The 22,049-nt window shown below is 46.3% G+C and overlaps 1 protein-coding gene and 1 long non-coding RNA gene across 16 annotated transcripts in view; both read left to right on the top strand.

Moving 5' to 3' along the window:
* PC (pyruvate carboxylase) overlaps positions 1-22,049 on the top strand; it is a 269,742-nt gene that overhangs the window by 176,271 nt on the left and 71,422 nt on the right. For all 15 annotated transcript variants that reach the window (XM_083589358.1, XM_083589350.1, XM_083589351.1 and 12 more), the window contains one exon: positions 10,233-10,415. In XM_083589358.1, coding sequence (XP_083445484.1) covers positions 10,233-10,415 — 183 coding nt within the window. The remainder of the gene's footprint in view (positions 1-10,232; positions 10,416-22,049) is intronic.
* Positions 842-2,850, top strand: LOC310750984. The gene is made up of 3 exons (XR_014542361.1): positions 842-1,157; positions 1,447-1,553; positions 2,265-2,850. It is a non-coding gene; the product is annotated as an uncharacterized lncRNA (long non-coding RNA).

The following is a 22,049-nucleotide window of genomic DNA, read 5'->3' as shown; positions in this document are numbered from 1 at the left end:
GAAGCAGGCTTTGATGTGTTTCTTTACAAAACATAAAGATCCAGGGTTCTTTAATTACTTTAGAAGAGCCCTGCTGGATCAGGCCAAAGGCCCACCTAGTCCAACATCCTCTTCTTACAGTGGCCAAACAGAAGCCTGTGCGAAACCCACAAACAGGTCCCAAGCACAAGAGCCCTTTCCCCTCCTGTGGCTTCCAGCAGTTGGTATTCAGAAGCATAACATTACTGTCTCTGACTGTGGAGGCAGAGTGTAGCCATCATAGCTAGTAGACTTCAGTTGCCTTCTCCATCAATTTGCCCAATCCTCATTTATTTATTTTTTATTCGAGTTCGGGATTTTTACATACATATATTATCTCCTTCCAATTTTTAAATTTCCCATAAAAAAATTTCCTTTCCCTCCCCCCTCCCCCCCCCCCCAGTACCCATTGGAAGGGTTCAAACAATTATCTTCAGCCACAGGCATAGCGTCTTTAGTTTCCACCAAATGTCTTTTGTTCCAGTAGATTTTATCCAGCCTTCCAAGTCAGTGGCCATCACTGCCTCCTGTGGGTGAGAGTTCCATCGTTTAATTATGTGCTTCATGAAAAAGGACTTTATCTGTCCTGAATCATTTTAGCAAATTATTTGACTGAGGTTATGTTGCTGTTTTTACAAGGTGCTTTTAAATGGCACCAAGAACCCAGCAATGTGATATGCACCCCCAAATGTGCTAAAGAGTGGGGGGGAACTAATATGAAAAACACTCCCCAAGTGACAGGCTCCAGATTTTTGTTGGACTCCAACTCCCATCTGCCTTGGCCAGCAAGGCTGATGGTCAGGGATGAGGGGAACTGGACCTTGATGTAAATTAGAGAGAAATCTCTTCCTTTATTCCACTATGATTAAAATTGTAAGAAAGTTGAAACCATTCTGTACCTCTTTTCAGATAGGTTCAGGTCTTCTATGCCCTTCATCTGCAACAGAAAGGTACATGCTTTTCCTCTCTTAGGTTCCATCATTTTCCCGTCATTTCCTCCCTCTATTGTTCAGAGTAGCCTCCCCATTCAGAAACAGTCTATTCTTTGAGCGCCAGTTGCTGGGGAGTGAGCAGATGGGCTTGGGGTCCTGCTTGTTGTCTTCTGTGCATCCATTTGCTTGGCCATGGTTGGGAAGAAGGTGGGCCTTAGACCACCAGGGGTCTTCTTTTGTCTGTAGGGTGTGCCCTGGGGTTCTGGCACTCAGCCCCTTCCTCCAGGCAACAGGGCCTTCCTCCCTTGAGCCTGAGTGGCCCTTTAAGACCTGGGAAAGGAGCCACCTTCTAATGGAGGCAGTCCCTAAAAGCTTCTCTGGCTGCCTCGGTGCAGATGCGCTTGAGTGCTGGAGAGTCCTTGCATCTCCGGGGTGATGATTAATTTAAACAGACAAGGAGGGTTCCTTGCGCTTTTGCCTGCTTCTCCTGTTCCAGAGTGCACCGTGTAGCCTTCTGCCTGAGTGGCTTTTCTTAGCTGAGATTATGTCAGGCGGAGAAAGAGGAAGATTCAGCCAGCAGAAGGAGACAAATCTCAGAGACATGTAAGGAGAGGGCACTGCCTTAGAAGATTTCTTCTGTTGCATGTGACACAATTCTGGCACTGGGGAGAAAGCGGGATGCAAAGACGAGGCAGGGCGCAAAGAGACACAACAGCAGACAACCCTTGGAAGGGGGCTGGGGAAAATGGAGCTTAGTTGGGATAAACAGGAAGAGGCCCAAAGCAGCCCTCACCAAACTGGTTCTTTCCACATGCTTTGGAGTGTAACTCCCATTAGTCCCAGCATCATGTGGCTGGTGGGAGTTGTAGTTCACAGCATCTGAAGGGCACCAGGTTGGGGAATGCTGCTGTGGCAACATGACATGTTCGCACTAGAACTGGAATGAGCCAGAGAGATAATTTAGCCCAGTGTTCTCCAATCTGCAGCCCTCTGGCTGTTTTGGGACTATGACTCCCATAAGCCCCAGCCAGCACAACCATAACTGGCAAGGGCTGATGGAAACTGGAGTCCACATCTGGAAAACACCCAGTATGTGGTCACACAGTTTAGTTCCACCAGGGACTGTTATGGAATTTCAGAAATTGAGAAATTGCCCAGAGGATGATGTTTTCCTCCCTCCTTCATAAAACTCAGGGTGTGGGTGGGGGGAGGGGCAGATGGAAGCTGGTGTTGGGTGTCATCTAGTAAGACTAATGTGGGAGCAGATTCAATATACTTAACACATTATTATGGAATTTGCTTTCTGCCCACCAGGAAAAAAAAGATTTTGCTAGGGGTTGAGAGGCATATTCATGGAAGAGAAGGCATCTATCAACACCTTTTTGGCAATGGCAGCTGAAGGAGAACCTCCAAGCACGGCAGTATATAAAAGAGCTTTATGTTCTCCCCAGAATAATATGGGCAAAAATAAACCTCAGAAACATCCTTATCCTGTGTCACACCATTCATTCCAGTCGCCTCACCTCAAAAAGGGTATTGTAGAGTTGGAAAAGATTCAGAAAAGGACAACCAAAATGAACAAGGGGGCGGAGAGACTCCTCTATGAAGAAGGGTGGCAGCATTTGGGACTCGTTGGTTTATAGAGAAAAAGCGAGTAAGAGGAAACATGAAAAGAGTTTATAAAATTGTGCAAAAAATGGAGAAAGTGGATAGAGAACAGTTTTTTCTCCCTCTCCCATGACACTGGAACTTGTGGACATAACATCTATTGCAGCTTAATGTTGGAAGATTCAGTACAGGTAAAAGGAAGGACTTCTTCAGGTTGCACATAGTTAAACTATGGAACTCTCTCCCACAGGAGGCAATGATGGCCACCAATTTGGATGGCTTGGAAAAAGGATTGGACAAATTCATGGAGGAGAATACCAATGGCTACTAGTCACGTTGGCTGTGATCTGCCTCCTTAGTCTGAGGCAGTAATGCCTCAGAAAACCTGTTGTTGGAAACTGCAGGCAGGAAGAGGGCTGTTGCACTTAGATCCTGCTTGTGGGTTTCCCACAGGCACCTGGTTGGCCACTGTGGGAATGGGATGCTGGACTAGATGGGCCATTGGCCTGATCCAGGAGGCTCTTCTGATGTCCTTAAGTCCATCTAGCTTGTCATTCACTTGAGAGCCTTCAACTGGAGATGCTATCAGTCTCACAAAACATGCTGAACAAGCTCTAATACTTTAAGTCAGTTAATAACCTCTGCTTTCCTTCTCTCACCCTCCCCACTTCATTCTTTTGTCCATCTGGGTAAAGAACCATATATTGCCCCTGCTTTGCCCATGTACTATGTGAATGTAATTGTTCTGGCTGCGGGCCAGAATCTCTTGACTCTGCATATGCCTGTCAAGTATTCAGGTAGCTCCTGCACTGTGATGAGAACGTGCCAAAGGGTCTGTCACCAGGACCTTTCTGCAGTCACAACAGCCCTCCAGCGAGCCTTTCCCATGTCTGGCCAGCTGTCTCTCCCACACCACGGCCTCCTCTGGCCAGCTTGCCATTCCCCCAAAATGCACACATGGACAACAATGCCTCCAGTCTTTTCTAATTTGATAGCCCAAGTTTTTTTTATGTCAACCAGAGAGTGCTAAGGAAAATTGACTTGGCTCTTTATTTCTACCCCGAAGATGGGGAAGAAGAAAAAACCCAGTGCTGGGTCTTGAGTGGCAGCCAAGCACCATTCATTGACCCAGCCGTGCCACTGCCTGCGGATCACAGGAAACCAAATAAAATCAGTGGGCAGGAGATATTTGCGCTTTTAATTATCGGAAGAGGTGACATCTGCCCCCATGGAAAGCAGTTTGGAAGCTCCTCCGCCCCCAAACCAAAAGCTTCAATGCACAGCTGCTTCTTAAGGAGGATTCTCTGACACCCAGGATTGATGTGTTCTGCCATCTCTATTTGGCCCATCTCCATTTCAAAATGCAAATGAAATCCCACGTATAATAAAATGTGCATATGCTTAGACTTAGCGACATTGCCCCACTCATTTTTTTAGGCAGAAGGCGCTCCAAGGTGCAGGTGGAGAAAATGAAGAAATGCTATTGGGTAACAGAGAGAAGGCGGAACTTTTCAACACCTGCTTTGCCCCTGTCTTCACCCGAAAGGAAAGCGGTGCCTAACTTGGTGATAATAGTATAAACAATGCAAGGAGGGAGCTGCAGCCCAAAACAGAAAAAGAGGTTGTCATGGACCACCTAGCTACTTTAAATGAATTCGGCCTGATGGGCTGCACCCAAGGATATTAAAGAAGCATGTGGATGTAATCTCAGATTCTCTGTCAGTACTATTTGATAATTCTTGGAGAACAAGTGAGCTTTCTGCGGACTGGAGGCAGACAACTGTTGTCCCCATCTTCAAAAAGGGGTGAAAAGAAGACTCAGGTAACTACTGACCAGTCAGCTTGCCATTGATACCAGGAAAGGTCCTAAAACATTTAATTAAACAATCAGTCTGTGAACACTTAGAAAAGGATGTTGTGATTACTAAGACCCAGTATGGGTTCCTCCAAAACAAATAACGCCAGAGAAATCTCATTTCTTTGATGGAGTTACGAGTTTGGTAGATTGGGGAAATGCTGTGGACGTAGTGTATCTTGATTTCAGTAAGGCTTTTGACAAAGTCCTCCATGATGTTCTTGCGGAGAGATGATAAAATGTGGGCTGGATGAGGTAACGGTTAAGTGGATTTGTAGCTGCTTGACTGAATGAACCCAAAGAGTGCTCATTAATGGTTCTTCATTATCCTGGAAAAAAGTGGTTTAGTGTGGTGCTGCAGGGTTCTGTCCTGGGCCCACTGGTGTTCAACATCTTTATAAACGAATTGGATGAAGGAATTAAGGTGATATTTATGAAATTCACAGATGACATCAAAGTGGGAGGGGTAGCTAATGCTGCAGAATATAGAATCAAGATTCAGAATGCCCTTAAGAGATTGGAGACCTGGGCCCAAACTAAAAAAAATGAATTTCAGTAGGGACAAATGTAAGGTTCTGCACTTAGGCAGGGGGTTGGACTAGATGACCCTTGGGTTCCCTTCCAACTCTACAATTGATGATTCTATTATTCTAGATGGGGCAAAGTGGCCTTGGGCAAACCCTTCCACAATGAGAAGCTCTCTGTCTTCACGAGACAGAAGACCCTCTTAATCCTAATCTGCCACGGAGCCCCATTAGAGAGAATTTGTAAGCAAAACTCGGGTCCTGCTCCAGTTTGCACGACTGATTTATTGGCTTCATTAGTCGGAGGGGAAGGATCGAGGTTGCCGGGGTGTGATTTATTCTGGCTGCCAGCAAGGCCATTTACCAGTCTCCTGATTTCCTCTGATAACAAATTCCCCCTTCTGTTTAAATAAGAAAAGGGGGGAGAGACAGAGAGATCCAGAAAGATGTTTTGGTTTCTGCACAGCCTCTAGAGAGACATAACTCTCACATTTTTCATGACACGCCTCTTGGGTTGAATCTCAATCAGAGCAGCGCGGGGCTCAGAGCTCAGCTTCCTGAACCTGTCAAGGACCTGGTGAGAATGAAGCAGCAGAGTTCAGAGATTGTCTTGATTGCTTTTTTCTTCATAAGGCCAATTAAGTATCACAGAATATAGCATTCACCCTTTTTGCTGTTGCATCTTTTGATTGGTGTTAATGGTATGTCAGGCGCTGTACGGGTGACCCAGTGCAGAGTAGAACAGAGATTTTCAAACTATTCTAATTCAACCTTTCGCTAGCCGGTGTCCTCTAGATGTTTGGACTCCTATCAACCCCCAGCCAGCATGGCTGTTTTGGACTCCAACTCCCATCAGCCCCAGCCAGCACAGCCATTGTTTACTCCAACTCAGCTGGGGTTGATGGGAATTGGAGTCCCACCACCATTGGAGGTTGTTGGGTTGTAGCAGTACTGTACTCAGAGATGGGAACAGTTGACATAGGCCCTAACCACTGCCAAACATATCTGCGTAGAAAGTATTCCTTGAAGGCAGATAGCTTTAAAAACCCTGCTGATGTCCTTGATGGATAGGAGAGTCCTGGGTTCCAATCTCTGCTTGGCAATATAGGCAGCTGAGTGACCAGCTAGTCTCTCAGCCTAACACACCTGACAGGATTGCCGCAACAATAAAATTGGAAAATGCCTACATGTACCTGTAGCTCCTTGATGGGTTACAAAAACTATCAACCAGTCTATAAGCTTAGGGTCCATTTTGCTTTGTCTTACAACACACACACGTGACTCACTTTCTGCCATGAGGGATTTGTGGGCAACATAGTCCTACTGAGAACCAAGTAAGAATGTCAGAGAATTCCAGTGAAAAAGAGAGCGATTAAAATTGCCAATGTTCGCTTATTAGTCCTGTCTCCAGAACGGACATTAATTCAGCAAATAGAAATGATAATAACTATATTATTCATGCTGCAAAGAGTATATGATGATGCATAATTGATTGATTGTTTGTTTTAATTTGCATCATGGTTCCTTTGCATTGAAGTGAATGCTGTGGAATAATGTAATTAATTGCATAATTTATTTACTTAATGTTTTGCCATGACGAACAGTGAAACGTATAAAATAGTTTTTGTTGGAACCTTTTCATTCTCTTCAAATGATAGCAAAATGGAAACATTGCTCCATTAGGCGAATACGGGGCACCAAAGCCATCCAGGGGGAGACAGTGTTCAGAGATGGACTTGTCACTGGCTTCCCCACTGAAGTAGAACTTGCTTTCTCTAGGAATTCGCCAGAGTTCAGGCCTGAGCATTTCCTGGAACACCTGGTTTAGGTTCAGCTTCTCGTAAATCATGTTGCCTACCACCCTGAGGACTAGAAGCTTACTTGATTTCTTTTTTAAAAAATAAAGAAAGTGTGGACTTTCAGAACTGTATTCATGTATTTTGAGTAAAGACAGGTTCTGTTCTGTATGATTGCAGGCATGCAGAGTAAGCCAGTGTCCAGTCTTGTGCCCAAGTAGCCATCTCCGTAAGAAGCAGTTCCCAGGGCCTGAATTTGAAAGTCCAGTGATATTACACAAGCTGGCACGTTGTACGTTGCACTGCATGCCTCCAAAGGGCCTTGTCACATCAGCTTAAGCTTCTTGCTGACCAAAGTGCAGGAGGAGTGCTGCGAACAATGGAGATTGCATCCTCCTGAAGCAGGACTCTCTCTCCCTCCCTCCCTCCCTCTCTCTCTCTCTCTCTCTCTCTGTGTGTGTGTGTGTGTGTGTGAACAGCTATAAAACTCTGGACTTGTCTTCTCTGCCTCTCTCTCCCCTCTTCTGCTCCTGCTGCTGCTGCTGCCATCCTTCCATGCCAGGACCTTTTCCAGAAGGAAACTGGCAGCTTATTCTTCTGGGAAAGGGAGGGTATTAGAAGAAGCAAAAACAAAAGCAATAAATAGTATTTATGTAAGATTAATACTTTTGAAATGCTGTCCCCAGGGAGGCTCGCCTGACACCATCATTATATATCTTTAGGCACCAGGCAAAAACTCCTCTGTAACCAGATCTTTGGCCTCTAACTATCTGTGGCCTTTCAGAAGGGAGTGGGATATTTTTTATGTATTCCTGCCCCCTGGTTTTAATATATATAATGTGGGAGGGGGGCAGTGCCAGATTTACGTATAAGCTAAACAAGCTGTAGCTTAGGGCCCCCAAGAGACCCCCAAAAAATTAAATGGAAAAAATGGATGTACATTTACAAAATATAAGATAAAAAACAAATGAAATCAATCCTACATACAGCAACAGTGTTTTGTGTTGTGTAGGCTCCTATGATGTAAGTAATGGGCCCTGCCTGCTCCCTAAAATTGTATTTCGGTCCCACAATTACCATGATAAAATACATATTTTGTAAAGTGAAAATGGCTTTAGATACTTACTAGGTCCATAAATTATCATATAGCATATATTCAACACAAAAAAACAGTGACCATTTGTTGTTGACAAAGGACAGCTGGACGTATAAAGGGCCCCATTACCCTCAGTAGCTTAGGGCCTCATCAAACCTAAATCCTGCGAGGGGCGGGGCGGGGCGTTGTTCAAGTTAAAGGGACTAATGAATTTAATTAAGGAGAAGAAGATGGCTTTAAAAGAGGATTAGACAAATTCATGGAGAGAGGACTGCTGATGGCTACTAGTCATGATGGCTCTGCTCGGCCTCGACAGCTGGAAGCAGCAATGCTTCTGAATGCTACTTGCTGGAAGCCACAGGAGTCGCTCTTGTGCTTGAATCCTGCTTGTGGGTTTCCCATTGGGGCATCTGGTTGGTCATTGTGAGAACAGGATGCTGGGCTAGGCCTCATCCAGCAAGGCTATTCTTACATTCTTCAGTTTTCTTTTTTCTTTGTACTTTTGATTCCAGAGTAGTACTTTTTACATTAATAATAAGGCCTGTAGCTCAGGGGCAGAGCACCCGCTTTGCAGAAGAACATAAGGAGGGCCTGCAGGGTGAGGCCCAAAGGGCATCTAGTCCAGCCTTCAGTTCTCATAGTAGCTGGAAACCCCGCAAGCAGGATCTGAGCTCAAGAGGCCTGTTCCCTCCTGTGGATCCTGGCAACTGATATTCAGGAGCATTGCTGCTTCCAGCTGTCGAGGCAGAGCGCAGCCAGCATGACTAGTAGGCATTGATAGTTCTCTCATCCATGAATTTGTCTAGTCCTCTTCTACAGGCACCCGTGTCGGTGGCCATCGCTGCCTCCCCCAGGGGCCAGTTCATTAGGGAAGGGAAGTGGGTGGGTATTAGTAGAATAAAAAAATAAAACTGATTTGCAGTCGACTAGATGTGGCTACTGCCAAGCTGGGGATCTGATCCAGCTCCTCAAGCAATTTCTCCACCCCCGGTTTTGGAGATGGTAGCCAAAAAGCAGGGGGCAGGGGATTAAAGTGGACCTTTTGGCTGGGGGGGCAGATTGTCCTCTCCCTGTTTATGAGATTGGTCACATTGAGTGGGGAGAATATGATCACCCCACTTTCCTCAGTAGATTTGCCTGGAGAAAGCCTGGGTAGGTTGGAGAGCGAGTGTGTTTAAAGGTGTTAAGTCGCTTAAAAGGAAGAGATGTAGCTCAGTGGTTAGAGCACCTGCTTTGCACTCAGAAACTCCCAGGCTCAATTCTTGGCGGCATCTTCAGGTAGGGAAGAAAAAGATTCCCTCTCTGGAGTCTTAGAGAGTTGCTGCCAGTCAGTGTAGGAAACGCTGAGCTGTATGGACCAGTGGTCTGACTCTGTGAAAGGGAGCTTACTAACCCCAACTGTGTGAGGCTGAAGGGGAATGTGTTGTCTTTCCTCCTCGGCATTGTGTTAAAACACACCTGAATGCTCCAGACCAGCAAACTGCTAAAACTTCTGCTTTTATAGAGGTGGGCACACTTGCTGATGATCAGTTAAGCAAGGACATTTGATTAGCATCCTCTGTCTGCTACTTAACCTCAATTCCTATGGAAACAGTAAGGGTGTACTTAGTTTTTCCACACATGATTTCTCCATCTTGGCTTTGTTTCTATTAATTAAAACATGACACGGAGTAATATGGCATGTGTTGTTGTTCATCTAAGGTTGCATTTACCTAATTTCAAGACCTGCTAAGGAACAAATTATTGCTATTATGTCCTGATATGTAAAACCACATAATTCATATAGGGTGTGCTTTCTTTTTCCCATGACTGTATGTTGTAGGTATTTCTTGTCTCTGTGTTGTTTCATTTGTATATTTAAAAAACACACCACGCAGTATAAAAAGTATCTACCCCCACCCCCATTGCTACCTTCCAATTTTTACAACGGCTTTTCCATTATGGGCTGTTTCCCAGTCTATGTTTTACCAGTGATCAATATTCATTAATTACAAGGTTTTCCAAGTTCTAGCGATTACTGTTCTAGCTGCTGTTAATAAATGTGTTATTAATGCCTTACTTCTCAATTGGTCCATATTTGAAGTATAGAAATAAAGTAAAGCTAAAATGCTGGGGTTATTGGGATTGTCTGAGCTGTAATCTTAAGATATCTCTTTTGAAACTTTAAAGGGAAGAACTTTGGGGCCTGTAATGCTCACCTCATATTTCAGAGGAGCATTTCTAACTGCTACAATTCATATCTTTGAGCCAGGAAATTCAGCATCAAAATCATGACTAAATCCAAGAATAACCGCAGATGTGGAAACCTGCAGTAAACTAGTATGCATTCAATCAATCATCAATCAAATGCTATGTGTTACTTCCCAGGGAGACTCTTGACCTTGTGGACCTCTCCTCCTCTAGGTTTTCCGGAGTGGCGAGGGCATGGGGATCCGACTGGACAGTGCCTCCGCCTTTCAGGGGGCCATCATCTCACCACACTACGACTCCCTCCTGGTGAAAGTCATTGCTCACGGCAAAGACCACACCACGGCAGCTTCCAAGATGAGCCGTGCCCTGGCTGAGTTCCGGATCCGTGGAGTCAAGGTAGGAAAGGGCCTCCAGGCTCATGCGCTTTCAGATTTTGTTGTTTGCCAAGGCTGAGACTTGTGCTAGGGGCAGCTGACCTGTTGGTGTTTCTCCTTATAACATGTGCTTTTATTTATCCTTTTGGGGCAGGGGATGTGTGTAAAGATTAATTTTGGCAGCCACTGTATAAATACTTCCTCTTCCATGCAGTTTGAGTGTCTGCACACTACAGATATAGATCAGTTTAAGGCTGCATTCCCATGCACTGATAGCTGAGAATAAGTCTCACTGAAGTCTCTGTGGCTTACTTCTGAATAGACATGCATCCATAGGATTCCTATGCCATTTAGTTTCCCTAGGAAAATCCTGGGGGCTAGTTTTATGAAAGACACTAAATGTCCTCTGCATACTATAACTCCCAAGATTCTGTGTGGTAAGTTACTACAATTTCACTAGTCTAAAAGCAATGGTAAGTGTGCATTGCATTGGACTCTTCGGCTTGTTCTTACATTCTTCTTTTTATAAATATTTTTAATGCTGCTATAAACATACATTTTCTGATCTTTACCCAAATCATCAGTTCCTTGGGAGAGATTCCCTGCCTGAAATCCTAGATTGCTGCTGCAAGTCAGTGTGGACATTTCTGAGCTGGGCGAACCAATGGACTGACTTGATGGATGGATGGATTATTTTGATTTCTATAACAATATATTTAAAAATATCTCTAAACGGTGTACAAAAAACTGAAGCAACTACAGGCAACTTAAAGAAAATATTATAAAAACATATGTAACATAATACAAAGTTATTAATATATATACATCAATATCAATTCATTTTCCTTCTGACACACCTCTCAGCTTCTGAGTTCTCACCCAGGGCCTAACAAGCTCTCAGCTCACCCACAACATTTCATGATGATAAGAGTTCCTGGAAACAGCCGACATCACCCTAATCTCTCACTCTGGACATGGTTTTAATGGACAGGTCCAAGGTGGGTGGTACTTCCTCAGGCTGCCCACAGCTGTGCCTAATTCAGCTGCACTCTTCACACCCAGTTCCAGGTACAGCAGGTTTCTTGAGTTTCCCTGGGGGTCCAGAGGTTGGGAAAAGGGCCCCCCCTCACTCACAGCTCTCTGCCCTCTCCTCCCCCTCCAGCTGCTAGTTGTCTATTCCGTTACGTTTACACCACCTTGGCTGTTCAAAACATTTTAAAATTCTAGCAAGGATTAAGTTAATGGTCCCCAGAGCCCTAAGACTCTATTCCTAAAATTGCATGTTAGCCAAAACTCTTATCTATCAGTGCTCGCTGAAGTAGAAGCTGCCAGATAGTGTTCAATCCCACTTTCCCAGGCCTGTGAGAGTGGCAAAGTGACATCTTTGCTCTTCCACTTCAGCTTGAAAACCTTGCTCCTTTATCCGTGGCATCAATTGCCATGCTGGCCTTGACATTACATTGTGTATTGTTGGCCTCTGGAATCCATTGAAAGTAGAAGCAGCTCTGTAGGCAGAAAGTACAGCTGCTCTGTAGGCACCCATGTTTTCAAAGAGCATCCAGTCCCCATCCTGCAGATCTGGCAGCTTCCCGTGTTCCTTATTAATGTAACATTTTTATATGTAACTCTGTATATTTGTAAAAGTAGTTGTTAACTTGTCTGTTGTTGCTTTAGTTTCACGTACACCGCTTCGAGATATTTTTCATATATTAAGTGGCGCAGAAGTGGCCTAAATGAAGAAATAAATTGACGACTCAAGTCGCAGGGAGAGAGACAAGAAAGAGTGGTGCAGTTGAGGCAGGATTTTAAATTTCGGCATCTCAGATCGAAGGCTTGTTTTGCTGAGCCTTGGTTGTTACAGGGGATGCTGCATCCACCTGCTGCCCTTCTGATGATTTGGACGACGACTCCTGCAGCCATGCTGGCTGAGGCTGATGGGAGTTGTAGTTCATAAACATCCGGAGGACGCCAGGTTGGCAAAGGCGCCTTCAGCTTGTTCAGAGTCTGCCAACCCGCAGTATCACTGCCCTTGTTAAGACCTCCCCTTCCCCTGACCTCCTTCACTCCACAGGGGGACAAAGCAACCAGACGATCCCCCTCCTCTGGGCTGGTATCCGATGACATTGGCAGGGCTGGTTCCCTTGCAGTGATGCCATACGGTGCCTCAGTGCCAGGGGAGGACCAGCCGCCTGCCATATGCTTGTCTGCGCTGGGAGGTGTTGTTGCTGACTGGCAGGGCGCCATGGCATGAGGACATCTGCTTGTCTGGGCCTTCTGTCCCAGGAAACCTGCCGTGAGGCTTTTCATGCACTTTATGGTGGAGGGGGAAGCCATAAGGGTCCACATCCTACTTTGTTGCATGTTTGTGCGGTGGCACACCTGGATTTTCAACCTTGGGCAGGCCACCAACACACCTGTTTTATGGGTGAGCTATCATGTATTATCTTACTTGTTGACTGCGCTGGCTGCAGAATTTGAGAGGGCTTCAGGCAGGTCACTCGTATCCCTTAAGAGGCAGGGTGTGGGAAATGGAGAACCCTCACAGTGCTTTGTGCAATGTGGGGAAGAGCAGTATTGTCAAGGAAATGGGCCTTCTTCCAGCATGGCCCTCCCAGCAAATGTCCAGCTGCGTGTGGTCTCCTGCTTCGGGGGTCAGTGTCTTTATTTACTTACATTTATATCCCACCTTTCCTCCAAGGAGCTCATGTGCGTCTCTTCATTTTATCCTCATAACAACCCTAGAAGGTAGGTTGCTTACACTGAGAGGGAGTGACTGGCCCAATGTCACAGCCAGTGAGCTTCATGGCTGAGTCAGGATTCAAACCCTGGTCTCCCAGGTCATAGTCCAATGCTCTAACCACTACACCACCACTGGCTAAGCTTGCTTGCTTGCTCCACCCTCTCTCCTGTTAGTATCGTGAACAGAATCCAGGGAGGCAGTGGTGGTGGAGGCCTCAGGCCTGGGGCCTACCTTGGCTTTGTAACAGTCATCAGCAGGGTCTGAGAAACTGACACAGGCAGGCGCTCGTCAACTAGAGTCAGGAAACCTATGCCACATTTGCACCATACATTTAAAGTGCTGTGATACCACTTGTAACAGTCATGGCTTCCCCCAAAGAATTCTGGGAGCTGCAGTTTGCTAAGGGTGCTCAGAGCTGTTGGGAGACTCCCCTGTTCCCGTCCCAGAGCCATAATTCCCAGACTGGTTTAATCACCAGTCCATTTTCACTCTGGGAAAATGACCAGTCTGTGGGTCCTTCGCTTTGCTTGTGGGTTCTCATCTCACACATCGACAAGGGCCTCTGTCTCACCACCCTGGTGCACATAGGGATGTCACTTCTCAGTTTGCTGAGGCCCTTGCAGATACTTGGCTGCTTGTAGGGAAAGGAGACGATGGAGGCTCCCTGGCACAACAGAGCCAAGCTCCTCAGCTGCTGCCAGGCGGCATTAAGGGGAGGAGGTAGTTAGCGCTGCTGAGCCAGAGCTCTCCTTGCATCAGCCAAGGTACCTCAAGGCAGGAAAAGGCATTTGAGGTTCAGCTCATCGGAGGGCCGAGGGAGGAGGGAGCTGCCATCCACACTTGGCATAGAATCATAGAATTGTAGAGTTGGAAGTGACTCCAAGGGTCATCTAGTCCAACCCCCTGCAAGGCAGGAATCACAGCTAAATAAACCCTGCTGGGTGGCCATCCAGCCTATGTTTGGACTACAGGTCCCATCAGCCCCAACCAGCATGGTCGTCTGATGGCTGTGGCTGATGGGACTTGTAGTCCAAATCATCTGGTGAAGGTTGTGTCATTGCCTCCATTGTTTAGGTGTTTTTATTTCCTTCCTGCTGATACTGAATTTCCACATGGCAGTTGGATCAGAGACATTGGTGGCTGGCGGGACGCCTGTCAGCATCTATTGGCCATGGCACCTCAATGGAGCCTCCCTATTCAGAGGCTGTGTATCTCTAAATAACAGGGGGACACATCTTGTCCGGCAGCAGCAGGGACTTGTTGCCTTCCTGCCCTGTGTTTGGGTTTTCTAGCTGGAAAGCATCTAGCTGGCCACTGTGGGCTTCTAACTGCTGGGATTGATGGACACTTGGGCTAATCCAGTAGGGCTCGTCTTCATAAGAGGTGTTTCTGCTATAGTGATTTATTTTATTTTATTTTTTAATTATTTTTATTGAAATATGCAAATACAAACAAAACAAAGCATACAAACATATCAGCTAAAGACAAAAAAGAAAGAAGAAAAGTAGAGAAAAAAGGGGGAAAGAAACAAAAACAAAGCAAAAACAGAGCAAACACAAAAAGTAAGAACATAAATATAGTACAAAATAACTATAATAGACATCCCAGAATGTCATTTCTCTGCCGAGGTACTGCCCTTTCTGGGATGAAACTTTTAATTATTCTTTTGTTTTTTGACTTCTATCAACCTCACAGCAGTTCATTTCCTATAGCTAGAACAGTTTCTCTGTATTTCAATATAATCCTCATCTTGGTATAAGGAAACATTTTCCCACTTACGGATTTATTCTAAGCACAACCAAATCTTGATTGTTGAACCTTGACTCTTTAGATAGGTGTCTGCTATAGTGATTTAGACCAGGGGTCGGCAAGGTTTACCTCGCCAGGGCCGGTTCACTCCCGCGGAGATCGCTCAGTGGGCCGGATCGCGTCTATGCAGATGCGATTTCTGGTGCTGCGGAAGCGAGTCTATGCGCTGCACTGGTTTAGTGCAGCTCGCAGGGACTCACTGAGTGGGTGGCTCGGTTTGGGGGCAGCTCGGGGGCTGTTTAAACAACCCCTGTGTGCCACTTGTGGCCCATGGGCCACAGGTTGCCGACCCCTGATTTAGACAATGCCATAGGCAAGGGAGCTGACAGAATGCTGTGCCATGCAGTTAAAAAAATCCCTGCACATGAGAATCCTAGCATGTCAGAGAGAGAGAGAAACCCCAGCCTAGCCATCTTCTTGACGTGCTTGTTTTCTGTGTGCAAGGAGTTGCATCGCTCACACTGCTTACGGCTTTGTCCAGTTTTGCTGGGCTCCCCAGAACTCATTCTGAGGCTGATTGTAGGAGACGCTGTGTCACGGCCACCCCCTTACAGTTCACCTGCTGCGGGAGGTGGAGGCAGGAGGGGTGACGTGTCCAGCTGGCGGTCCCCAAGCGATGCTTCTTGATGCTTCGTGGCATTTCTGTTGCGTTGAACCGTGCCGATCTGACACAGCTTGCTAATTCCTCCCCGAGCGTCGGGTCACATCGGCTTCCCGAATTCAGCCGCCTTGTGGGCGGGCTGCTGAATATTCAGCGTGTGCATCTCAACGGCCTCCCTTTCCCCTTCCGTGAAAATGATTGCTTCGGAAAAGGGAATTGCCGTCCCTGCCACCTCTCCATGCCCTTCATCAATGCCTCCCAGTTAAATAAACACTCTTGGCACGGATGGCGTGTTGAATAAATAGCAAAGGCTGTTTGCCGATCCTGCCGGCTGGTGCTGATTTGCGGCACCTGGAACAAACGTCGGACCTGCGTGGCCCACATCATAAATGGCTGGCCAGCCCACATTGTTGCGGTTAGAATCAGTGCCGATGAGGCATTTTAAAGTGGAAGGCGGCCTGTCTTCCTCCTGCAGGAAGTATGTCAGTCCACAAATCTGGCATCCAGAAATCAAATACCTGTGTTTTGGAGGGAGAAGTCTGTAAATATTCCACCTCCCTCTCTAGGCTTCCTCCCCATTTGAGCACCAATCTTGGGTACCTGCATCTTGTGTTGGGGACTCAGGACAGATTAGAGCAGCTGTCCCCAATATCTTGCCCTCCAAATGTTTGGGACTGCAAACTCCCATCAGCCCCAAACAACATGGCGTAGTCTAAGAACAGGACAGCCTGCAGGATCAGGCCAAAGGGGTGGGCGGGCATCTAGTTCAGCATCCTGTTCTCATAGTGGCCAACCAGATGCCTGTGAGAAATCCAGCCAGCCAGCATGGCCACTTTGGAATCCCATTGATTCCCATTGACTCCAGCCACCACCACTGTTTTGGACCACAACTCCCATCAGCCACAGCCAACAGTGCGGTTCAGAACATCTGGAGGGCACCAGGTTGGGGAAAGCTAGATGAGAGGATGCTTTACTACCTCTCCTCACCTGCCACTTGGTCTTGGACTTGGTCTTGGACTTGGTGTTGAATACTTCCAGGCTGTTTGTTGGCTTATTCCCTCCATTCTCCTGTGTTCCTGACTCTTGGCCTTTTCGGAGAAGGGGGCCTTCTCACTGTTGGTGCCCAGGTTGTGACACCCACCCTGTGAGCTTTTAGTCCTTTTAGATCCTTTGTTCTGATGTTGTTCTCTGCAGGTTGCTTTTTTCTATCTCTGTACTTATTCTTTTAGATTTCACATTTTTATCTTTTTTTCCCTTATCATGCAAACCACCCAGAGAACCTTTGTTGACCGTGCATTAATAGTGTGGGTCTGGGGCCACCAACCCGTTTGGATCCATGAGCACATACACACACAACCACACACACGTATACACTGCAACCTAATTCTGTTGTCTGCAACAGAATTCTTATTTCAAACCTGATTTTAGCAGCAGCAGGGAGACCTGCAGGGGCCAGAGACATCCTCTATGGGCACCACACTGGCAACTCATGATGTTAGTAAACTGCATCTTGTGGGAAATCGTGCTCAAGATGACCCAGGATGGATCTGTTGCTTGGCAGCGGAGCCTTTGAGCCGGTCTGCTTTCCTTACAGTCAGAGCAAAGGGTGCTTGTGGGTGAAGTAGGAACTCTAAATCCAGCTCCAGCATTGTTTTTATTCTGATCTTTTTTGGTGTGCTACAAAGCAATCTAACAATGTACTTTTCTCAAAATGTACTTTTCTTAAAATGTACATTGCACTGAATTTCCTAGAACTTGCAAAGGTAAAATCAAACAAACAATGCATACTTTTATATATTTACTCATTTACTGCATTTGTATCCTACCTTTTTTCCTCCCAAGGAGCTCATGGTGGCAGACAAGGTTCTCCCGCTCCATATTTAGTCCTCACAACAACCCTGTGAGGTAGGTTAGTCTGAGAGGCTCAGTGAGCTTCATGGCCAAGTGAGGATTTGAACCTAAGTTTCCCAGGTCCTAGTTCACCACTCTAACCACTACTCCTTCACACCATACTGTCTCTCAAAAGCCTTAACTTTGTGGCCTTTGAGCTGCTGTTTGCTTCACATCCGAGGTCAGACAAATGGATGTTGCAAGACCTTAGATTTCAGGCAAATTACCCCGGCAAGCCCCCATTGAAACAAATGCAAGTTGTAGGTGAAAAACAGAGGAGGAAATGCCTCTGTTAGAATTTGCCATTTCATCTCTACTTTTCCACTTTTAAGCTTAGCAAATTAATGCTGCAATTTTTGGGTGAACATCAGTCAGACGGTTCTATTGGAAAATATTTTGATCGGGGAAGAAACTGACTCCCAATTCATCAGGCAGCCAATTGAATTTTTTTTTTTTTGTAAAAATAAAATAACATGTTTAAAAAAGCAGATGGCAAACAACATCTTAGAAGAGGATTTCCTTTTCTCTGTGCATGTGTGTGTCTTCAAAGATGGTGCCAACTGCAACACCCACATACAGTAAAGCAAACAAAAATAAAGTGGTTTTCCCTTGGAACTATTTTCTTCAGCTGCAAATTTAAGAGCATATCAATTAAACTTGTAGGATTAAGTGACCAAGATTTATTTAATTGGGTGACAGTCCTAATCAAAATATAAGGGGGTGGATGCATCTCAAATCCCTTTGCTCTTTATATGCTTTAGGATATATGTGTGCTTATATTAAAAGAAATCATCCTAGCCTACCTTAAAGGGGGAAAGGGAAGAGGCAGCTTTAAGATAAGAACATAACGTAAGCCTGCTGCATCAGGCCAGTAGCCCACCTAGTCCAGCATCCTGTTCTCACAGTGGCCAACCAGATGCCCCAATAGGAAGCCCAAAAGCAGGACCCAAGCGCATGAGCCTTCTCCCCTCCCGTCGCCTCCAGCAACTGGTATTCAGAAACATTGCTGCCTCTAACCATGGAAGCAGAGCAGAGCCATTTTGGCTAGTAGCCATTGATAGCCTTCTCCATGAATTTATCTAATCCTCTTTTAAAGCCATCTAAGCTGGAAGCCATCACTGCCTCCTGTGCGGCCTGGTTCCATACATTAACTGTGCACTGTTATGTATCTTCCAACATTCAGCTTCATTGGATATCCACACACCTAGTCTTCAAATATTGCAGCCTTTCTTCATAGGGAAGACACTTTGATAGAGTTTGTCTGACTGGTCGGCTGGAAGCATTCCTTGATCACCCAAGAAGACCAGACACGTTGCTCTGTGTTGTTCAATTTCATTTAACTCAGCTTCTTTGCCTTGCCTTTGCATTATGGGTAAAGCTGTAGGGACTTTGTAAGGGCTTTGAGAGCACGCCCTAATTCTCTTTTGGGTTGTCTGGAATTGGTGAGAGCGAGCTGGCAAGAGCACCCTGGAGCACCTGTGCCTCACACACACTTTGCCAGGCTAATGATTCATGATACATTGACCAGTCAATGGCTTTGCTCTGCAGTGGCGTAGCGTGGGGGGTGCAGGGGGTGCCGGCCGCACCGGGCGCAACATCTGGGGTTAGGGCAAATCCACGGATTAGGGGGCGCAAATCCACGGGTTAGGGGGCGCAAATTACTTGCCTTGCCCCGGGTGCTGACAACCCACGCTACGCCACTGTTGCTCTGTAACTGGGCAAAAAATGAACTCCAGGCTAATATTAAAGAGCAACCGGGAGAAGGGGAGGAGATCAATTTTTATCAAGAGATGATACATTAGGGCTTTAGTTCCTTCCATCCGCCTACAGATCCAATTCTGGCACCACCTGCAAGCAGTTGCAGAGCACCATCAATAACACATGGCTGGGGCAACAATGACGGAGCTCTCCAAACAGATGGGAAGATAATGAATCTTTGTGATAGATAGATTAGATAGATAGATAGATAGATAGATAGATAGATAGATAGATAAAGTCTCTTGTGAGGGGCAGCTATTGATAGCCCCCCTGCAAGCCTTGATCCCAGTTGGGAAGCTAAGCTGAAGGGAGAGGCTCTCCAAATGAGGAGCCTGGGGCTTTTGCACACAGCTATTTACCATCATCATCAATCAGAACTTAAGAAGAGCCTGCTGGCTATCAAGCCAATGGTCCTTCTTGTCCTGCATGCTGTTCTCACAGTAGCCAACCAGATGACTGTAGGAAACCCAGAAGTAGGACCCAACCACAAGACCCCTCTCCTTTCCTGTGGCTTCCAGAAAGTGGGATTCAGAAGTATTGCTGCCTCCAACTCTGTAGGCCAGGGGTCAGCAAACTTTTTCAGCAGGGGGCTGGTCCACTGTCCCTCAGACCTTGTGGGGGGCCAGACTATATTTTTTGGGGGGAGGGGAGTGAGCGAATTCCTATGCGCCACAAATAACCCAGAGAACCATTTTAAATACAGTGGTACCTCGGGTTACATACGCTTCAGGTTACAGACTCCGCTAACCCGGAAATAGTACCTCGGGTTAAGAACTTTGCTTCAGGATGAGAACAGAAATCGTGCTCCGGCAGCGGGAGGCCCCATTAGCTAAAGTGGTGCTTCAGGTTAAGAACAGTTTCAGGTTAAGAACAGACCTTCGGAACGAATTAAGTACTTAACCTGAGGTACCACTGTAAAAGGACATATTCTACTCATGCAAAAACACGCTGATTCCCGGACCGTCCGCTGGCCAGATTTAGAAGGTGATCAGGCCAGATCCGGGCCCCGGCCTTAGTTTGCCTACCCATGGTGTAGGAAGAGCATAGCCATCATGATAGCCTTCTCCTCCATGCATTGGTCCAATCCTCTCTTAAAGCCATCCAGACTGCCCCCTGCAGGAATGAGTTCCATAGTTTCTCTTTGCACTGCATGAAAAAGGACTTCCTGCTCCTCTGGTGCTGAGTTTGTGAGTTGCTTGCACAGAGAAATCTTCCACTTAGGCGTGTTGTCCTCCCACCAGCCCTGTTTCCTCCCACTACTACCATGCAGCCACTGGCTGGCCATTGGGGAGTGACTTGATCCTCTTCCCTCTCACACGTAAAGAGCTTCCCTCTCCCTCATCTGAGCCACTGTAGTGCCAAAGATTTCCCTGGTTCTGGCAGGCACCCAAACCGGCATCCGCAGACGCTAATCCTGGCTGCGCTCCGGTGCCTTCCAGGCAGAAAGGGAAACTGTCTTTTGAAATTTACACGCTCTCACTGCTGCCTTACCCAGTTGCTATAAAAAGTGTTAAAGCAGCAGAATTTTTTTTTTGGGGGGGTGGTTTGCGGATAGAGAGAAGAACAGAGCTGGAAGGGTCACAAAGGAGACGCTGGTAGCATGCCGTGGCATGGATGTGTGCTTATTTACCTGCCAAAGTGTGTTGCATGCAATTCCAGCCAAGAGAAATTGGAAGCCCATCTCCATAAGAATGCAAGAAGAGCCTGCTGGATCAGACCAGAAGGGGCCCATCTAGTCCAGCATCTTGTTCTTACAGTGGCCATCATCACTGCCTCCTGTGGGAAGGAGTTCCATAGGTTAACTGTACACTGAGTGAAGAAGGCCTTTGTTTTGTCTGCCCACTCAACTTTGTTGGATGTCCATGAGTTCTAGTGTCATATGAGAGAGAGAAAAACTTTGCCCTTGTCTCCACTTTCTCTAGCCCTACAATATCCTTTTTGAGGTCAGGGGACCAGAACTGTGCACATTATTCCAAATGCAGTTACACACCCCTTTCCTGTTAGGGATACGGAATCACATCAAGACATTTCCCCGTTGTTTGGGGGGGGGAGGACTGCCAAGCAAAACAGCTCTATCAGGTGTCATCTGCGGGCAGCCATTACTTCAGACTGCCTCAGTGGAAGAGGAAATAGGAAATAGAACTCATTTCATCAGCTTTGCCCAAGGCCCAGTTCTATTGGGCACCTCCTGCCTTTGAACTGTGCCAACTGGTCAGTATAGGAACAACGGTCTAGAAATTGGTCCCTAAGTTTTGTTTTTTGTTTTACCCTTCTCTCCTTGTCTCCATCTTTCCAGTCTTAAATCCATTTCGCAATATGTCCTCATCGGTTTGCAATTTATTTATTCATTTTAAAGTTGTCATGAAGATCTTGTCAGTATCTTAGTGTGCATACATTTTTGTATGCAGTTCTGCCCAATATACATACCTTTGTAAACCAACTCCCCTGATTTAAGGCATTTTTTGTATGTTGTAATAGATGCAATTTTTGTGCACGCTGCCTCCCAATATATGCATGCATTTTTGTATGCATATTTCTGGCACGTGAACCACACCACATAATTCAGAAGAATTTCCAACTTTGGGAGGACGGATGTGTTTCAGTTCACATACTCCCTTGGGAAGTGTGAATGAGGTAGAGTAGCATTAAGAATGTAAGCCGAACAGCGTTTCTCCCCCATCGGGACGCCTTTTCCAGCGCCGGATCTCAGAGATGGAATCTGTGGTGCAGAAATGAACTGCCTTTCCTTCGCCATCAGTAACTACAATATCCCTGTGTGTGTGTGTGTGTGTGTGTGTGTGTGCGCGCGCGCGCCCTCACACACAGCTGTGATTCATTACAGTGCAGCCAGAGAGATG

This window comes from Podarcis filfolensis, assembly GCF_964270895.1.
Source record: "Podarcis filfolensis genome assembly, chromosome: 16".
Lineage (NCBI taxonomy): Eukaryota > Metazoa > Chordata > Lepidosauria > Squamata > Lacertidae > Podarcis > Podarcis filfolensis.
Note: the sequence above shows the minus strand (reverse complement) of the source record. Positions and strands in the feature narration are given on the sequence as shown.